We start from the raw sequence: 21,378 nt of genomic DNA on the forward strand, positions 1-21,378 counted from the left end.
AAAGTTGTTTCAGATTCGCAAATTTTCGTTATAGTAATGATATTTGTTAGGAAATAGTAATACTGAACATTTACCATGATCTAAAAAAGCCATAATATGCATCTTTTGACGATTTGAAAACCTGAAAATTAAAGAGCGTTGCAACGCGAAACGATTGATTATTTTGGAAAGTTCTGTTGTTGTTGTTACCTTTTGTGGAACTTCGATGATTGCATAAATAAAGTACAAAATACATCCACTCGATCGTAGCACGAGTACGGATGGCTGAGTACGTGATGTGAGCGTAAGACTTACTCCAGGACTCCAGCCCAGTTGACGGTTACTTTTTTTTCTTTTTTGTATTCTTGTGTTTTTTTATTGGTACTGGAGATTTTTATGTCTAATGTTTAAATTTATCATTTAATGACAAACTTCAATGTATGCCAAAATCTGTGAAATGGCCCCTTTAAGTAATTTGTTCCTTAAACGCGACCCGAACTTGATACAATGATTAATTTCATAAACTTATGGTGCTCATCAGTTTTGCAACGCTTAATAAACGTAGATTATATTCTTAGACTTATAATAAACATGGAGAGGATTTTGGTTAGGCCTATCTTTGAACACTTTCCATAATATATTTACAATATTCAGGTGTCGTTGTCGTGATTAGTGTACAGGACATAAAACATGTAGTGTTTTCGGTACATGTACATGTAGCAATGATACCCGACGTTGTAAACGTAGAAATTACTATAGATCCGTTGGAGATAAAGCGAAATTATTTCAATGACTCAGTTTTGGAAGTGATCAAGTCTGTAAGACCTGCGTGGTTTGCAGGCGACGATGTGCAAGACCCAGTGAAATGCAAGGTATTAGTATATATATGGATATGAGGATGATGCACGTTGGCGTTGTCCATCCGTCCAGAAATATTTGTGTCCAGAAGTATATTGGCGGGGATATCAATTCAACAAATTTGCTTGTTCATTATGCTTTATAATACTGTGTATGTTATTGAACATTTTAGTTTTGTACATCAACACTATGATCTTAGTTTTGCTAAATCCATGATATATTATTTATTTATTATTATTTAGCTTAATGAAAACAAAGATGCTTGTCTAGTCCATATAAACGGACTCCCAGAGCCTTTGATAATTTTTGCTATGGCGGCTCTGGCAGTCCATATGCACCCCTTCATAAACATGGGTGCAGTTCAGCGCAGCGAATCCGTGCGCTTCACTAAACAGACGTCGTTCGAGACAAATTGAGGAAAATAATGAATAAACTTCATAAACATGTTAAATTTACCTGAATGGCAACCTACGGATGTTATCCTTTGCACGCACCCGATAAAAACACGACGATGTTTCAACACACTTTTCTCGCTGATATGTGTATGTTTAAATTTAAAACAGTGTATTATGTATCGAATACCGCATCATTATCAACTTTATAGGCTGGAGCACATAATCCGACGTGCAAAATATTGGTGTACTGCGACCAAACCAATATTGGGTCAATTTTCCAATATGGCGGATACAGCGTAAAAAACTAAACCTAAGTCAATAAAATCAATTACTTCTTGCTTTAATGGTACACTTTGGATGAGTTTGTGGTTTAGATAGATAAACTTTAATAAGTTCATGCAGTTTCAGTGTTCCTTAAACCTTGCATTGTTGATAAAATTTTGCACCCATGGACAAGAGAGAGCGCATTGCAACTATAAGCAGCCCATTGGGCTATAAAGCTTAGAGTTGAATTATTTCAACTAGGCTATTTCTATGACACCATATAAGATATAAATATAAAATTTCATGGTTGTATAGATACTGATTTGGAGAAGTGCAATGTACAAGAAACATAACCCTTTACTTTTTAAATAAGTGTTATTATTAACACCCATTAAAAATTCATAAGTCTGAACAGAACTTCAAATCATTAATGGTAATTTATCGTATATTTTGATGAACAAACATTTTTGTGCACAACAAAGCTATTACTTTACATTCAGCATCTTTAAAGTTTAGTTTTATTGACATGGAATAAAAGTGTCAACTGTTAATTTGTATTGCTATTTTTTGTAAATGAACTCTTAACATCATTATCTTCAAATTGTAGCTCGATCGGCTTGCAATTGCAGGAAATATTAAACTTTGTTCCACAATGAGGCGATTTAGTCCCACAAGATACTGCTAAATTAAAGAATTCCAGGTGACAAACAGAAAATGAGTAAAAGCAGCTAATACCAACCCATATACTAGTACTTGACAACGCTTAACCTAGTTCTACTAATCGCTCAACAATCGACAAAAATCGTTTATATACTGAATAATAAAATGTCCACATGACTTTATAGGGATCACCTTTTTCAGTCGTGCGTCGTCCGTCGTGAACATTTTACCTTGTTAACACTTCTATTCAGGTGAGCGCACCTTGGGTCAACCAACGATAACAACTATACACATGACTTTTTATGCCCCCAATATGCAGAATATAGTTTTCGCACAGTCAGTCAGTCTGTCTGTCTGTGTGGTCACACTTTTTTTGCGTGGCCGCTCTCTAATTCAAGTAGTTCTCATCCAATCTTCAACAAACTTGGTCAAAAGTTGTATCTAGAGTTAGGCTAAGTTCGAACATGTTTCATAGCGGGCAAAAAACTAGGTCACGGGGTCACTATTAGTGCGTTTCAAACATTCAGCATGGTGTCCGATCTCTATTTCAAGTAGTTTGCATCCGATCTTCCACAAACTTGGTCATAGGTTGTATCTAGATAATGTCTACGCCAAGTTCGAACATGGGCCATGCCGGGCAAAAAAGTAGGCCACGGGGTCACTTAGTGCGTTTAAAAGATTCGGTGTTCGCTGTCTTATTATCCCCGACGAAAAAAAACGGTGGGGGATATAGTAATAGTCCCCGTCTGTTCGTCCTTCCGTCTGAAACTTTGTCCAGAGCATAACTACAAATCTATTCAATGGATTTACTTTAAACTTAGAATAATAACAGATGGCAACTAGGAGAAGTTCAGAGAAGTTTTATCTAGACGATCTCTTCACCAACATGGACCATGCCGGTCCAAAAACTATGTCACAGGGTCACTTAGTCCGCTCTGTAATTCAAATAGATTTTATACTTTGCCTAAGTATTCATAAAGTTACAATTTGGGGCATCTGTGTCGTGTGGACACGTTTCCTGTTCGTACAAATAATCGCCCAACCTGTAATATCACATTTAATAATCGGACAATAAATACCAATAAACGCCCAACTAATTATTTTTCAGTTTAATTAAGATGTTTCATGCCAATACTAGTAATCGCTCAGCCACCGATCTGATCTTGTATATGCCCCCTTTCGAAGAAACGGGGGTATATAGTTTTCGCACTGTCCATCTGTCTGTCTGTCTGTCTGTCAGTCTGTCACACTTTCGTGTCCGCTCTCTAATTCAAATAGTTTTCATCCGACCTTTACCAAACTTGGTCAGAAGTTGTATCTAGACAATGTCTTTGTCAAGTTCGAATATTGGATATGCCGGGTCAAAAACTAGTTTACGGGGTCAATTAGTGCATTTCAAGGATTTAGCATGGTGTCCGCTCTCTAGTTTATGTTTCTGATTTATTTTGATATTCTAAGACATGTTTATACCCCCGTCTGTCCGTCACACTTTGCGTTTAGATTTCGAAAAATGCTCCTAACTTCTATGTCGCTTCAGATATCAATTTCATATTTGGCATGCATTTGTATATGGACAAGGCCTTTCAATACGAACACAAATTCTGACCCCTGTGACCTTGACCTTGAACTAAGGGTCCGCGTTTAGGTTTCGAAATCTGCGTTTAGGTTTCGAAAAAGCTCATAACTTCTACCAAGCGTTTATAGGGGACATAAGTCATCTTATGGTGACAGCACTTGTTTTAATCTGACATTTAAACACATTAAGAATTGTATCTGCGTGTCTGCGAGTTTAATCTTTAAATGCGATGCTTTTCATTTAGCACTTATAGCCCTGAGTACAATACAACAAATGTGTTAAATAAATGTCGCTCCGCTTTGCCCATCAATTCTGCGGTAAACTAAATTTTCCGAACTGATACAGGAAGACGGATACAATTAACAATACGCACATTGCAGTATCTTCACCGGACAAATTAAATTGACATGTAAAATAGACGAGATTTTGAATGTTTTACATATTGAATGTTTGAGAGTGTCTAGACAACAGGCAAAAAGGATGTTTATTATTTATTATCGCGACAAGACATTTTAACATTAATAATCGTTGAACCGGCGATATCACATTTTTTTTACTCGGGCACTTAATACTTATAAACGCTAAACCAGTGATTTGTACTCTTGTTAAAAATGACATTTGTTATCATAAATCTTTCAAACAGCGATAACACCTTTTCACATCAATAATGGCTCAATACATATGTTTTTATTCGATACCAATAATCGCCCGACCCGCTATTTGAAAATCGTACCTTTAAACAAAATATTAATGTTAATGACGACTTTTGGAGCCGTTGTTCAATGTTCTGACTATATTTGCGTGATGATAATTTTAGTTGCGACCTGCGGAGCCGCTTATTGATTGTATGTCTTCCAGTCCTTTTTGATGGTGTACCAAACGCCGGAAATGCAAAAGCTGCTTCGCAGATATGGAAATGAAATGGTACTACTCGACTCAACCTATAAAACATCTAGGTTTGCATTGCCGCTATTTTTCATTGCGGTGTGTCGACCACCAGGTTGTTGCTGCGTTTATCACTGAAAATGAAAGTACGGCAATGATTACGGAGGCAATTGGAATGATTAAAAATGCAAACCCAGAGTGGAGCCCAGCCAACTACATGACCGACAATGATGAGAAAGAGATCGGTGCTATGGAATTTCATTTTCCAGGTAAAAGTGCCGAATACTTGTTTTATTAGTAGCACAGCCCGATTAATATTTTTATTTAGTACTGCCCTTGGAATTTGTTCACGTCATTATGTCATTATGGATTTTTGTGACGTCATACGACCGACTTTCCCATTTGTAATCTACATGCATAGGTCATTGGGTTTATAACGTTCCATTTTATTTATATTTTCTCTCTGATAGGCGTTTCTTGTTTGATTTAATTATTTTTAATTTGTTTAGCAGTCACATAAACAACCAAGCTATGTAATATGGAATTTTTACACCCATTATTGCTGCTTCTTCCTGTATTTGCGCGATGATTATCTGAGATATTAACTCTATGATTCTACATTCTCAAATCTTTTCTATAAAGAAGGAATGTAGTTGACAATTGTTAATAGTTTTATTTGATCGTTCGTCAAAAAGTTGTAATTCTGTTACTCTTGTATCTTCAATGCAATTGAGTAATTAAATAGTAATTAAATTGAATGCGTTTTAATTCCCTTTTATTATTGTTTAATTTGAGTTACAATGCTATGACGTTAAATTTTATTTACACTTGAATGTATTATGAATATTGCTGGGCCAAGTGTGAGGTTGAGCGCTCTATAACCAGGTTTAAACCCCCAATGCTTTGCATTGACCGTTCCAAGGCGGTGACCCCAGCTTTATTCATATTTTGTGTTTATGTTGGTTTGTATTGTGCTGTATTGTGCTGTTTTGTACTGTTTGGGCAATCGGTCACTTGCCTTAAATAAAGGACCAACTAATTGTTTTTAATGAAAATTCAATACTGCTCCAGCAGCTGGAGTTTCACTTCTTTATATTGAAAATACACACCTGCAATAACAATTAGTTATTAGATAGTTTGGTATTGCGCCTTGCAAGAATAACACTAATACTATTAATAATAACAACAAAACTAATGATAATAAATAAATTTATTTTATAAAGATTTCACATTCAGATAAAAAAATTCAACACCGCGCCATTGAATACTAAATATTTAAAATTAAAAGAACATTTTTTATCATATCGATTTGGATGTTATTATTGCTGGTGATGATGAAGAATAAAATCACTAGCTGTAAATAGTAAATTAAGCAATATAACTTAAGTAGAATAATGTATTGATATGATGACAGATGCAGAGTACTTGACATTCTTGTAATGATGTATATCTAGTTTACTGTCAATTGATTTTCATTGAAAATATTCACGTTACAACATTCTTTTTTATTAATTACGTATTTATCTCAATGCGATGATCTTTTGTTTTGTTGAAAGCATTTAAAGTATTCCATTATTAAGATTTTTTTAAGTCGTAATAACATTTATGACCAGTATTTCAGTACTTATATAATTAGTGCGCAACAAAAAAAGACGATCCATATATATGTATCATCCAGATTCAAGAGGCCTTATATGCGATTTCCATCGCGTTCAAGCATGGATGAGGTGGCTAAAACAATCGAAAAATGCCATATCCAACAAGTCCGAGGCACTTAAATGCATGCAAGGTCTGGCGGATGCCAACACAGAGGACGAGTTTGCCATAAGACTTAAGAATCTTCGTGAATCAAGTTTATGGGCCTCAACAGGATCATACTTGGATAATCACTGGCTACCAATGCAAGAGGTAGATGTCACAAATGCATTTTTGTCGAGAGAGGTTACTAAATCAATTCTCCGATGTTTCAAACAGCAGTCGATCGAATGCGATTATAATTTGTGAAAGATGACAATGTTAAAAGAGATGCCAAAATTGTTTTTGTGTATAACCATGATAATGTCAAAGCATCGATGGCATTTGAATGGCATATACAAAGCAATTACATGCTATTCAAAATTGTCTCCTTATATAAAAATCTACCCACCACATATTATTGATCTGAGTGATGCTGCGTTGGAGTTTCATTAATCTTTATGTGTTGTACAATTAATAACAATACACCCATTACTTTTCTCAGAAATTTGGACCAGTACTGCCGTATTGGCCATTTGATGGTTGGTGTGCACACCAACAATGGCATCGAGCGACTTCATGGGACGTTAAAGCACAGTGCTTGAAGGGAAACTCCAAAATGACTCTAACCAGCACGGTCCGCGTTCTTGTGCCGGAAAAGTATCAAAGGTGAGAAAAATTATGTTTTACATGTCACTTCTTAAAGATTGATTCAAACATGTATTAAGATGCCATGAGATGCAATGTTTTGGAGTATAGCTTCTCCGAGTTCGAGTCTATTTCCTAACGCCAATAATATCAGCGACGAACCCGGAGTAATTTTTTCTACGACCCTTGTTCCTAGGTCATTCCACATCTATAACTCTTCTATAACTCAAACATCAAATTAAGAAAAAAGCTTACAAATTGTCCAACATAGATGAATCGCCATAACGACCACTCTAATAAGATGCCCAATAACAATATGCTATAACGTTTATTTGTTTCTGTTCGTCATGTATAGTTTACAATTTATTCGTAGCTTAATAAAGTTGTGTTTAATTATGGCTATGTGGAGGAAAATCTTAAGCTGACTGGTACCTACAAGCAGTATGCACCGGAAATCCCACAATTTCTTCACAGACGCCCCAAGAAGTTCATTGAACATTGTATGGACAGGATTGGCACAGCAAAGCTCTGCGAGTGAGTACTTCTACTTCGTACTGCCTACAGTCATTTGCTGACTATTACAGGAAGGCCTATTATAGGCAGATATGGACACTGTCGAGTCCGTTTCATGGGAAGAACCAGAACTTGGTATATATGGAGGAGATAATGAGAACGTCCCCGGGTAGGGAGCGAACCCACGAACTCCCGATCGCTAGGTGGACACCCCATCCACTAGACCACCGCGATATTTTCTTAATAAAATCGCTATATTAGAGGGTGTCACGTAAAAGAAACACATCGTCGCTGTCGTTCTCAAATCTCGTAGCTACAAAATGCAAACTTTTTCAGGAGCTACGAGGTTTGAGAACGACAGCGACGACATGCTGTCACATTAAGCCATATTAGTTAAGAACACATATGACAAAACTCAGATTAGTTATATCTTCTTAGTATTCGATTCGCAGATCTAAAACTGTTATTTGCATAGGCCCCATAATTGTTCTATTCCATTCACATATTATATACTTGCCAATCTAAAGCTGTTATTTACGTAGGCCCCACAGTGACATGGTGCAACTTGGCGATGACACTACCTATCCAAGATGCAGCTGCAAGGACTTCACGAGAACTCTTATTACCATGCAAACACATCTTTGGTCGCATTATGTTTGGTGGCACTTTCAAATGGGAGATGTTGTCCTTAAAATACAGGAATTCTCCATTCTTCACGGCAGATAAAGAAGTGAATGGTTCATACATTTTAATATTTAAACGTCCAGTGTACTTTATCGTTATACATGAATTTCAAATATAAACAACGATTCGTTTTCGAATTTGTAAGATAGTTTTCGTAAAGGTTGAATCGAATTATTTGAAAATTTCGGCAGTTTTAATTTCATATATTCATAATATAAACCTCTGTGTGTGAGGAACATTTAGTATTCCACAGTAGCTTTAGTTTTGTCCAGAAAATAATATATAATATAGATTCTAAAAAGACTAATTAATAAAAGCGTTTAATTGCAAATCCATATTGAAATTTCAAGTGTTTGTATAATATAGGTAAAAAGGAGGCCTGTCAGTTCACCGCTGTAAATGATCGCGATAGAGAAGGTAAATAGTAGTTTGTTCAACGCCGAAGAATAACACATTTTTAATGATTCCTAATCATTGACACACACACATCTTATGTTCCTAACAAAATCCACACCCATTATATAAAAATATCGATGTACGTTGATGTCATTTTTATTATTAGGTTATAGATTTACGGATTCATGTTAAGAAATGTTTCGAAACGCGGTTTCCATTCAAGTAAACAGTGTAAATAGAGGATATTTGTTGGATTCCATGGAATATCGATTTGATTTAACGAGTGATCATATAAAATATGTATTTTTTATGATCACGATTGAATTAAACGTGTAATTTGTATTTAAGACATGGTTGCCGATCTAGATACGTCCGTCGGTTCCTGCGAGACAATACCAGATACTGTGGCAAAAGGTATGTGTAATAGATTGAACAAAATAACGCATTTTTTTGTGTACAAAATAGACAAACAATCTCTGAGTTTTAGTTATGTCCATCACTTTTGGGAGGGGCACATACAGCTTTTTTCTTCCAGTTTCACCGCGATGGGAGGGGCACATACAGCTTCTTTCTTCCAGTTTCACCGCGATTGTTTGATTCGCTTGCAACTAGACAATTAATAAACCTATCCAAATGTTCATTTAATCCAAAATTAAATGTAAAATTTATGTCCAGCGTTCTTACGAATTTATTTATATGTGATTATTTTATACCAAAATTAAGTGCCACGGCGTTGTGTTTTAGGGAAACAACGTGTGGCATCACTAAAAAAAAAGTGGAGAGAGCAGTTGAAATTGCTGAAATCGAAGTCTTTCTTGTGCACAGATTCATCAAGCTTAGCCTCAAGTATTCAACAAATAGAGCGCATAAGCGAAAATATTCCGCCCCTTCTCGGATCGTCCGAACTACCACAATTAAGAAAAACACCAAGGTCATTGAAGCTTAGGCGAAAAAAAAGAACGTGCGATTTTATTTTGGTAAGACGGATTATTGCATATTTTAACTTTTTTACATATTAACTATGTATGTATTTAATTTCTGATATACCGGATACAAAAATATAATGATTTATATATTATATCTAAATATATTAATGAATAAAAATACGAATCGACATTTAAACAAAAATAATTTAAACTTGCATACAATTTTACTGATTATCATTAAGCGGTCACTAGTGTGGGTACACGAAATGTTCAACATAACAACAGAGATATATATTATTATTTTTACAATATAGCAATTTTAAAACAAGTAACCTTGCGATTTTTTCGGATGAAGACACTCAGAGTTGCCTCAGAGATATCAACATACACAGTTATTGTGGAAGGTATTTATTTCTCAATATTCAATGTTGAGGAAACGTTATTATCAATATCTTAAAATCTCAAAACTATCACGTACCTTACACGATGATAAAGACAAAGGCCGCACAAGAATATCATTGACAGAAGTATAGTTTCGAGGCTGCTTTATTAATATTTTTTTATTGAATTAAGTTTTCTGTATATTTATTAATACCTATTATTTCAGATCACATAATCTGCGAGGACACAATTGAAGAGACCGCTTCAAAAACAATTACAACAAATACACCTACTATTGAAAGTATGTCTGTTGTTTTCATGAAATAGATTCTATTTCTAACCATGTTATTTTGAATGAATTACCTGTCATTTTGCAATATTTAAATATTTTGACAATTTTTTATAAACTTTTATAATTTTTTAGTCGTAATTTTCGTTTCGACTGCGATGAAGCCTTCCAATAAAAACTATTGCATATCTGTTTTACTTAATTACAGTAGAATCAATTTACAAGTTATGGAAATTGCCTCGGGATTGTGACGTCCAAGTTACCAAGGTGTTCGGTTCAACTGTCACAGATACCGACATACGATCGCTAAAGGAAGCTGGCTGGTTAACCAACAACGTAGGCTATAACGTTTATTTAAATATCTTTTTTTTCATTAAGCGGGGGAATGTAGAATTGGCGTTATCCGTCTGACAGTACGTCTGTCACCAAATTTTGTGAGGGGTATATCTCAGAAACTATATTATAGATCAGGGCTATATCTCCGATACGCTACTAGATTTCCACACGAGACTTCATAGGTGTATAGACATCAACGAGGAAAATTGAAAATTGTATATAAAACAATAACCAAACACTTGTTTTTTCATGATTATACCATATATCAAGAGATGTGAACCCATCCATAAACCAAATTATATGGACACCTACTCCGAGAGATAATCGCGCCGGTTGTCATGGCGGAGTAGTGTTTTGTGTGTGTGGTCGGTTTTCACTGTTTATCTTACGAAAAGTGATGTTGTCCTTATGAAAAATGAGTGCTAAATGAACTGGAAACAATACTTAAGTGCATTATGCAAGGACAATAAAGTTGAACGGACTTTTATTTAAGGAATTAGAGTAGTAAGTGAAGATCTTATTACAGTATTGTTCAACTGACTTTACACGCTCCACGATTTTCCACGATTTTCCACGATTTTCACAATTCTCAGGCTGATCACGAGAAATTGACTGTTCCTCCTCGGATTTTGTCTATATTTGACAATCACATATCCTTATATGGCTTGTGTTTGTATTGACAGAGTATACTGCTCATAAAACTAGCGTATGTCTGATACCAATACAACAACCCCTTCGACACCAACTGTCAACAACACTAAAAAGAGGTTTCTGTCATCACCACAAGATATAGCTGATTTAAAAAAGGGTCGATTCTTGGACAGTATCATGGAAACTGCTGGCAGCACTAGTGCTGTTAATAGCCAAGCACTTTCAGACACTGACTTAGAGAAAATCGCACTAGTACTAAAGTCAGCTTTCCAGGATGATATTCTAAGCCTTATCAAACCGGTCGTTGATGGCGTGGTTCAGGGTCTACAATCTTGACTAGATCTTTTGAGCCATGAAAATGCAACTCTTAAACAGGAAAACGAAGATCTCCGATTACGCGTCAACTCGTTGGAGAACATGATAGACGACGTGGAACAGTATAGCCGCAAGAATTGCTTACGACTTACTGGTATACCCGAGACAGAGGGCGAGAGTACAGAGGACATCATTATCAAACTGTGTAAGCAGGTCAATGCTGACATAAAATTGTCAGATATTGACAGAAGTCATCGTGTTGGTAAACCCGGCCCTTCCAAAAGCAGACCTATCATAGTATTCTTCCTATTGAACAAGTATTGTATAAGCCATAAGCTAGCATTTTTGTACTTATACTGTGTGTTTTTCTTACTGAACAAGTATTGTATAAGCAACCGTCTTTCTACTAATACTTTGTGTCCTTCTTGTTTAAGTATTGCACATGCCAACAGTTTTATATTTAATATACTGTGTGTCATAGTTATTGAAAAAGTATTAATTGGCTCTCTGCCGTGTCCAAATCTTTTACCATATCTTCTTCAATTAAAAACATTAATTTCTTACTAAACATGTATTATATCAGCAACCCTCTTTGAACTAATACTTTGTATTCTTCCTATAGAACAAGTATTGTATAAGCCATAAGCTAGCATTTTTGTACTTATACTTTGTGTCTTTCTCACTGAACAAGTATTGTATTTCTTTATATTGCATAAGCAACCCTCTTTGTACTAATACTTTGTGTCCTTCCTGATACTATGTAACAGTTGTCCGCTTATGAAATACACATTCCGTTATCTTCAAATAACGCGTCCTAAAATCTCTATAAATTGTTTAACGGTAAATATGGATTTCTTCTCGCCAACAAATTTAAAATAAAATTTCACTGCCTAACATTTATAAGAAGGTCATTTATGTACTCAATGAGCATCATATTCATTTACGTTTCCAAAACATGCCCTTTGTACTAATACTTTGTGTCCTGCCTGATACTACGTAACAGTTGTCCGCTTATGAAATACACATTACGTTATCTTCAAATTACACGTCCTAAAATCTTTACAAATTGTTTAACGGTAAATATGGATTTCTTCTCGCCAACTTATTTTAAAATAAAATTTCACTGCCTAACATTTATAAATATGTTCTTTATGTACTCAATGAGCATCCTATTCATTTACGTTTCCAAAATATGCCCTTATGAAAACAACATTACTTTGAAGCAACTCAAATAATTAACGACTGCATGCGCTTGTGTTAAATACATGTATATACATGTATTGTACACTCCTAATGTTTTTTCAAATATTATCATTCATCATTTACTTCATTTACTTCCTTTCTTTCTTCTCTCGTATGGCGGCTCAATACCTCTTGTCTCTTTTCGATAACATCATACTCATGCTGGCTCATCTCCTTCTCGACATCATCCCCAGTGGAGTAACATGAAACTAAGAAAAGTCAAAGCCAGCTTGAGTATCCCGAAATTTAACTTCAGATTTTTAACACTTTTTATGATCGCCATTCACTGTCATCAAGATCACCGGTCTGCCTTCTCTATATATCTTGTTGCTACGCAAAATGCCCATATCATGTTTCAGACAAATTCTAGGCGATCCCGACTCCCACCAAGTGAAGCCCAGCTGCAAAACACTATGTTTATCAAGCGGTTGATTTGTACATGCTTGCTTACGAACTCACTGGTTGTTCTTCTTATCCTGATGCTTTCAGGCGATGTCCATCCAAATCCAGGCCCACTATCGACGTCTCGAACATCGTCGATCTCCTCCGTCACTTCCTCTGTCGATTTCGACATTGACCTTATAACACTATTTCTCATGTGTCCATTACAACGTTCAGAGCCTACTTCCCAAGCTGGATATCCTTTATACTGAATTGAACGATTTCGACATTCTTGCTTTCACTGATACGTGGATTAATGATGATATTCCGAGTACAGAACTTCTGATGAACTCTTTCAAAGTTCCCGAGCGCAAAGACCGTCAGGATAGACATGGAGGTGTAGCGGTTTATATCAAAGAAAACCTTTTTCATAGGCGGCGAGATGACTTAGAAATAATTGGTGTTGAATGTATTTGGATCGAAATTACTGTCTCAAAACGGCCTCTGCTGTTTGGAGCCTTTTACAGACCCCCAAATACCACACCCAACAACATTACGCTCTCACAGACTCGATACATCTAGCTTTCGATACTGGTATCCAAAACATTATTTATAACTGGCGATTTTAACCTGAAACCAATGTCACGACATCAGCATCTAAGTCCATATGTGATCAGTTCTCACTTACACAAGTAATTTCTGAAAACACGCACTTTACAGAATCTTCGGCAAGCTTAATTGATCTAATATTAACATCAAACCCAAACATCATTCTTTCCAGTGGTGTTGCTGACCCATTTCTAAGTCAAACAACAAGATATCATTGTCCTATTTATGCTCTATTAAAACTTCATAAACATCGACAACGTACTTACTCAAGACACGTCTGGCTCTTTGACAAGGGCGATTTTTCTAAACTGCGTCATGATATTTCCAATTATGATTGGGACTCATTACAAAACGAAAATATTGACATCTATGCAAATAACATAAGTGAAAACATAATTAAATTATCCAGTCAAAATTATACCTAACAGAGATGTCCTCATTCGTAATAATGACCCACCCTGGCTAGACAATAATATACGGCGTTATATTCGGAAAAGAAAACGCGCTTATCGTAAAGCAAAAAATATTAATACACCATTTTTTGTGGCAAAATGTAGAACAATTAGAAACAAAACGACAGAATTTATCAAATGCTCGAAAGGCAATTATTTTATCAAACTTACCGAAACATTAAAATCAAGCAGCAAAAGTTCCAAAAATTGGTGGGCCACTTTGAATTTTTTTATTAAATCCTCGGGAAACTCCGAAATACCACCAATCCAAGATGGCAACAAAATAATTGATGATGCATTCGACAAAGCAAATATTTTAAACAATTTTTTTACATCCCAGTCAAATATTCACCACTGCCAAATACCAACATTACCGACAGTCACAAATAGAACCCAATCAAGCCTCGGTCAACTTATTCTTGAACCAAATGAAGTAGAACTAGTTCTTAAGGGATTGCCTCTAGGAAAAGCTTCTGGTCCTGATGGACTAAATAATCGATTGCTCCTTGAATTGTCCTTAGAATTGTATGGTCCTTTGTGTACGCTCTTCAACTATTCCCTTCGCACAGGATCCTTCCCGTCAATTTGGAAAGGCGCAAATGTTTGCCCAATTTTTAAATCCGGCGACCCGAGTCTTGTAAATAACTACCGTCCAATATCATTGCTAAATACAATTGGAAAAGCCTTCGAAAAATAGTTTTCAAGCATACGTTCAATTACTTGCACGACTACAATACCCTAACGCCGTACCAATCGGGGTTTTTACCTGGCGATTCCACAACAAACCAATTAACGTATCTTTATAATATGTTTGCCAAAGCTGTTGATTCGGGGAAAGAGGTTAGAGTAGTATTTTGCGACATATCAAAAGCTTTTGATAGAGTGTGGCATGACGGCCTAATTTTTAAATTAAACGAAATTGGAATATCTTACATAATGCTAACTTGGTTTAAATCGTACCTTTCTAACCGTAGTTAGAACAACGAGTTGTCCTACCAGGTTCCTGTTCTCAGTGGAATGTCGTACCTGCCGGTGTCACCCAGGGCTCTATACTAGGTCCCTTGTTATTCCTTATCTACATCAATGACATTGTTATTGACATTTGTGCAAACATTAGATTATTTGCTTATGATACCTCACTCTTAATCATTGTCGAAAATCCAACTCTTGCCGCAGACACTCTGAACGATGATGTACAAAAAATATCCGTCTGGGCGTCTAAATGGCTTGTAAAATTCAATCCGAACAAAACAGAATCTTTGCTTATATCTAGAAGCACACATGACCATGCTCACCCTACACTCATTATGAATAACACTCCAATTAAAGAAGTTTTTTCTCACAAACATTTAGGTGTAATTCTGACAGAAAATTTAAATTGGTCAACCCATATAAATTATATAAAAGAAAAGTGTTGGAAACGAATTAACGTAATGAGAAAACTTAAATTCAAACTTGATAGACAATCCCTGGAAACTATATATTACTCGTTTATTCGTCCAATTCTTGAATACGGTGACATCCTATTCGACAATTGCACACAGGCCGAAAAATATTAGCTCGAAAAAATTCAACACGAAGCAGCAAGAATTGCTACTGGCACAACAAAACTAGTATCTATTGAAATACTTCAATCAGAAATCGGTTGGGAATCTTTAGAATCTAGGCGAAATAAACACAAACTCATAATGTTTTACAAAATGAAAAATTCGCATGTTCCTGATTACCTTGCTAACCTTGTCCCGCTTACAGTAGGTCAGTCTGTCCCGTACTCTTTAAGAAATAGAAGTGACATTAAAAACGTCAACTTCCGAACATCATTTTATAAGAACACATTTCTACCCTCAACCATCGCCAGTTTCAATTCCTTGCCAAGTCAAATTCAAAATTCACCATAAATTGCTGCATTTAAAAATATGTTGAATACTAACACTGAACCTTCCAGTAGTCCAAAACATTTTTACCATGGGCCGCGAAATCTTCAAATTTTACATACACGTCTTCGCACCAAGTGTAGTTCTCTTGCTGCCCATCTTTTTAGAAAAAAAACACATTAATGACTCGCCTAACTGCAATTCTTGTGACGAAATTGAAGGCTGCAGCCACTTTTTCTTTCATTGTGCTAAGTTCAGTGTAGAACGAGCTCAGCTTATAAATAGTGTATCGCAGATATGTTCTCCATCACTATATGTTTTTCTATTTGGTGATCCTTCGCTTTCTGCCGATGAAAATTGTATCACATTTGAACATGTTCCGCGCTTCATAAAATCAACCAAGAGATTCTAGCCGCCATCCATTTTCTTCTCTCTGCCACCCTTCTTCTCCATAAATTTTTACATGACCGTTTACAACCTCGAAATCAATACTTTTTTCTGTTTATGTTTCCTCCCCCCCCCCCTCAATTTCTATTTCTTTTCCCCTGTACAATTGCTTGTGTTTCTTTCCACCAATGTTAGTGGACTTGTATATACGTTGCATTCTGTATTATGTTTTTTGGATTTGTTATTGCATTTTGCATCTTGTATTGTCAATTTGCTACGACGTCATGACATAATGTCATGCGTAAATATATTATTTATAGGAAGAGGGCTCCAATAAGGTTCGCCTTTCAGCCCAATCCTATGTCAATGTCATGTAACTTGTGAATATGTTACTATGTCGTAATAAATAAGTTTAAACCAAATTATATGGATATATATATTGTTCTTTACAAATTATACTTACAAATATAACACCTCTGTCTGGTAAATTGTCAATAAAAACGAAATAACTTACAATTGCAGACGGTTGAATATATCGGAACATTGTAGTATTTGACAACGTCAATATCAAAGTATTAATCATGTTTTTCGTTTAAGGCCATGGATACTTACCTGAAGCTTCTTGTCCACGAAGTGTCCGATCTGGGCGCAGGAAAAATCATGCTCTTGGTCGGCTCCACCATGGAAACTCTTATACGAGGTTCCAAGAATCACAGACCAATTTACGCGGTACAGCAACACTTTCACAATTGGATTCAGTTCATATAAACAAATTAAAGACTTGAATTATTTCGTAGATAGTTTAGTATTCTCATTCAATTGGTTTGTTTTAAAAGACAGTACCAGTGTATTGAGATAAAGTTCAAAAGTACGAGTATTTTTAAGCTGTCAATATGATATTGCTTTGATGCACACCAAATACTCTAGTGACAAACATCCATAGTTTATTGGAAATGTTCATTCGTTTTTTTTCAACGTGTTCAATTACATGAGCCGATTTTATACGCAGAAAGTTTAGGATACGGTGCTGTTCAATATCAGTTGGACGGTTATAAATTTGTCGTTGGGGCATATGGTCGCTGTTCTCATTGGACGATTGTGGTAAGAAGTGTAATTTTTTGACACATTTACTCTGATTACAATGAGCCTATGATCTGTCTAATCATTTAAGACGCGTGACGATAATTATTTCAAAGAGAAATTACCGAAAATAAGCAAAGCATTTTCGATTGAAGCCATTGTGTTGTACGCATCGAATTTGACGAATTTGCGTACAAATCAAAATGGTTGCGTTTTCAATACGCATGTTATTGAATTTCTTTGCGTTTTTTGACATTTTAATAGGGTGAAAGACGCAGATACGCAGCTTATCTGGGGCACTGAATCATTCTTACAAAATTTCAGCTATACTCAGATGAAATCGTCATCCCCCATTAAAATCTAGAACTGAGATAACAGTTCGTATGAATTTTAATGAATGTTTGAAAAATGTCCATAAAATTTCGGTCTGTTAATTTTGATAACCAATATCGTTAATACCATATATAACGAGATATTATAATTGTATGTCGGTTTTTTAAAAGGTGCTCGATTTAGAGAAAAAAGTAGTTTTCTTCTACAATCCGATGGCGGAGGCAGAAGCCATTGAGATCGATTCAATCAGGCTAGCTTTGTGGTGCGTATTTATATTTAGTACAAAACAGCACAATACAGCACAATACAAACCAACATAAACACAAAATATGAATAAAGATGGAATCACCGCCTTGAAACGTCAATTCAAAGTATTGGGGGTTTAAACCGGTTATAGAGCGCTCAACCTCACACTTGGCCCAGCAATACTCATAATACATTTAAGTGTAAATAAAATTTAACGTCATAGCATTTTAACTCAAATCAAACAATGATTAAAGGGAATTTAAACGCATTCAATTTAATTACAATTTAATTACTCAATGGTATTGAAGATATCAGAACAACAGAGTTACAACTTTTTGACGAACGATAAAATGAAACTACAAACAAGTGTCAACTACATTCCTTCTTTATAGAAAAGATTTAAGAATATAGCGTCACTCAGTTAATATTTCAGATAATCATCGCGCAAATACAGGAAGAAGCAGCAATAATGGGTGTAAAAATTCCATATTACATTGCTTGGTTGTTTATGTGACTGCTAAAAATTAAATTAATAATAATTAAATCAAAAAAGAAAATCCTATCAGAGAGAAAATATAAATAAAATTGAACGTTATTAACCCAATGACCTATGCATGTAGCCTACAACTGGAAAGTTGATCGTATGACGTAAAAAATCCATGTACCTAGGAACAGAGAAAAAGTTATGACGTAATTGACACGCGAAGACACAATGACGTGAAAAAAATCCAAGGGCAGTACTGTAAAGTAATAATAAAACTATTAATGGGGGGCTACTGCAAAATTGTACTACTTATAAAACAAGTTTAGTTGATTAAATATTAAGAATCAAATATATAAAAATTGTAATTCCATTAAAGCGACATTATTGGAATCAAACAGTATATAGGTGTTTTGACAACTGACGACAGAAATGATTTGATGTACGATTTGAGTCCAAATGTAGTTTTCATGCAGATTTGTTGATACGACACAAAGACACAATTTTGTTTAACAGTGAAAAATGCCAATAATATCACTAATGATTCCAAATTTTAAGAGAAGAAAGATATAGTGAATCGAAAACCATCAAACACGTGTTTTTAAGTACATAAGCATCGTATCCTTTGATAAAAACAAGTTAATTAAATTGAAAAGTTTAATAAGAACATTGGTTTAACATATTTTAATTTGCGGACACGCTTCAAAACATCTCCGTAAAATGATGGATGGGAGATTCCATTATTTAAATGCCATTTTAAAGAAACATTATATTTTGAAATTAAATAACCATACTTAGAGTAATATTTAGCAAATTTACTTCTTAGGTTATGATAAAAAATCCTTGTTTAAGCAATTTTTTTTTGTTAATATTAGATTACGATCATTAAAATCTTTAATACATGAACATGCTCTGGCATAACGTACCAACTGCGAAATGTAAATACCATAGGAAGGTCCTTTAGGGATGTTGCCATCTAGGAACGGAAAATTCACAATTTCAAAGTTAAAATCGTCCCGTTTGTCGTATAAACTAGTTTTAATCAAATTATTATTAATAGTTAAATGTAAGTCTAAATACGCAGCGTCTGTATTGGATATACACGATCTATTTAAGACTAGTTCTTTTGGGTAGATTTTGTGAATATATTGTTCAAATAATGGATTATCTAAATTAAGTATGTCATCAATGTACCTACTAGTAAGGTTAAAACAATTATTCAAATCTACTTGCTTAGTTTTTGATAATTCTAACATAAATTCAATTTCATAACAATATAAAGGTCAGCTATAAGTGGCGCACAATAAGTACCCATAGGAACGCCAATAATTTGTTAAAATATTTTACCATTAAATTAAAAAAACAAGTTATCCAGAAGAAAAGTAAGTGCTGCACAAATGTCAAGACCAGTCCAAATGATGTAATTATCTAATATCTGATTAGTAAAAAAAGCTGTTTTAGTGTTTAAAGCTAGATACAAACACTTCTCTCTCGCAAAGTTTTTTCAATCAAAGAAACAAGTTTGGATTTTATACAAGACAAAATCCCGGAATTTCGGTATGCTTATTAATACATTGATGTTCAATGTCAAATGTGTAAAAAATAATTGTCGACTATTTAAAGAAATATGTTAATTAAACTTTTATTTACAAATTACTGCTGTGAGAACACAGACGAGCACAATCGAAGCTACTATTGTACACCCTTTTTAGTTCGCGAAATGCCATTTGAAAGGGACATTCAAAGAGATGGAAACCATCACAAGCCAGCATCTGGCTGCTACAAGACTCTCTATAGCCACGAAGTTGCTGACCTTCAAACGTTAGTATCAGTTTCTTTTCGAGATCATTATTCTATATTTTTTCTGCGGCGGGTATATATATAGCTTTCGCTCTGTGGGTCTGTCAGTCTGTCAATCCGTGAGTCTTTCACACTTCTGGATCCTGCGATAACTTCAAAAGTTCTTAATATTTTCATGAAACTTGAAACATGGATAGATGGCAATATGGACGTTATGCACGTCATTTCATTTTGTTCCTACGTCAAAAAATTTGGTTGCTATGACAACAAATAAAATATTTTTTTATATATGTCGTACAATGGTGGAGCCGGTAGGGGACATATACTGCTTGGCAATATTCTTGTTACATTTGAATTGCGTGTTGAAGGCACATTTTGCATACTAATTAATGAATGAATGCGCCGATTTAAGGGCAAAGTGTTATACTTACAGCTGCGTATTTTCATTTGTTCAGTTGTTAAAGAACTCACTTTTTCAAAAGTTTACGCCATAGTTAATATTATAATAATTATTGTTCAGCAGCACTGCCATGCACAATCGAGGAGGCGAAAGTTCTTCCAGAGAAAAGGTTGAAACGAAAGGTTTGTTCATTCTAAGTTAAATATCTTTGGACTAATTGAACATTATGTAAACAACTTTCAAAGTACATTATGATTCTTCACCGAACGACGTTTAAGAAAATATTATCAAATACAATTCTCAAATATCTAAATAGGAATTTTATGGTATTTTATTTCTTCTTTCAGAAACAACGTTCGTCGTTTGTTTACACAGAGATTTTAAAGCGCTCCAACGCAAAAAAAAAACATTTTGTGTATGTCAAAAGCCTGACAATAGAAGGTAAATTTTTAGTATGTGTTTCATTTATTAACATGTTCATTAACAGATTCACTCATCTTATACTTCATCTTTCTTTCAGAATGTTTTTACTCAAACCAGTGATAAGTAAAGTTATCATCAAGCTTTGAGCTTATTTTGGCCTATTAGATTTGAGCGCAACTG

General features: G+C 34.9%; 1 protein-coding gene across 2 annotated transcripts; it reads left to right on the forward strand.

The window, feature by feature from the left end:
* The first annotated feature begins 4,607 nt into the window (after window positions 1-4,607).
* Window positions 4,608-20,957, forward strand: LOC127856680 (uncharacterized). Of its 2 annotated transcripts, XM_052392964.1 has the most exons (14): window positions 4,608-4,886; window positions 6,296-6,525; window positions 6,857-7,533; window positions 8,055-8,249; window positions 8,563-8,613; window positions 8,941-9,006; window positions 9,337-9,569; window positions 9,874-9,922; window positions 10,126-10,200; window positions 10,397-10,524; window positions 17,033-17,164; window positions 18,019-18,110; window positions 20,288-20,396; window positions 20,896-20,957. In XM_052392964.1, exons 3-13 carry the CDS (start codon window positions 7,443-7,445, stop codon window positions 20,304-20,306), a joined length of 1,131 nt encoding a protein of 376 aa, XP_052248924.1. In that variant the 5' UTR covers window positions 4,608-4,886; window positions 6,296-6,525; window positions 6,857-7,442; the 3' UTR covers window positions 20,307-20,396; window positions 20,896-20,957. The 2 variants fall into 2 exon arrangements, with proteins under 2 accessions (XP_052248924.1, XP_052248925.1); XM_052392965.1 differs by lacking the exons at window positions 4,608-4,886; window positions 6,296-6,525; window positions 6,857-7,533 and having other exon boundaries at window positions 8,106-8,242; window positions 20,899-20,949.
* Window positions 20,958-21,378: the final 421 nt, after the last annotated feature.

The sequence above is a fragment of the Dreissena polymorpha genome, chromosome 1 (assembly GCF_020536995.1).
Source record: "Dreissena polymorpha isolate Duluth1 chromosome 1, UMN_Dpol_1.0, whole genome shotgun sequence".
NCBI lineage: Eukaryota > Metazoa > Mollusca > Bivalvia > Myida > Dreissenidae > Dreissena > Dreissena polymorpha.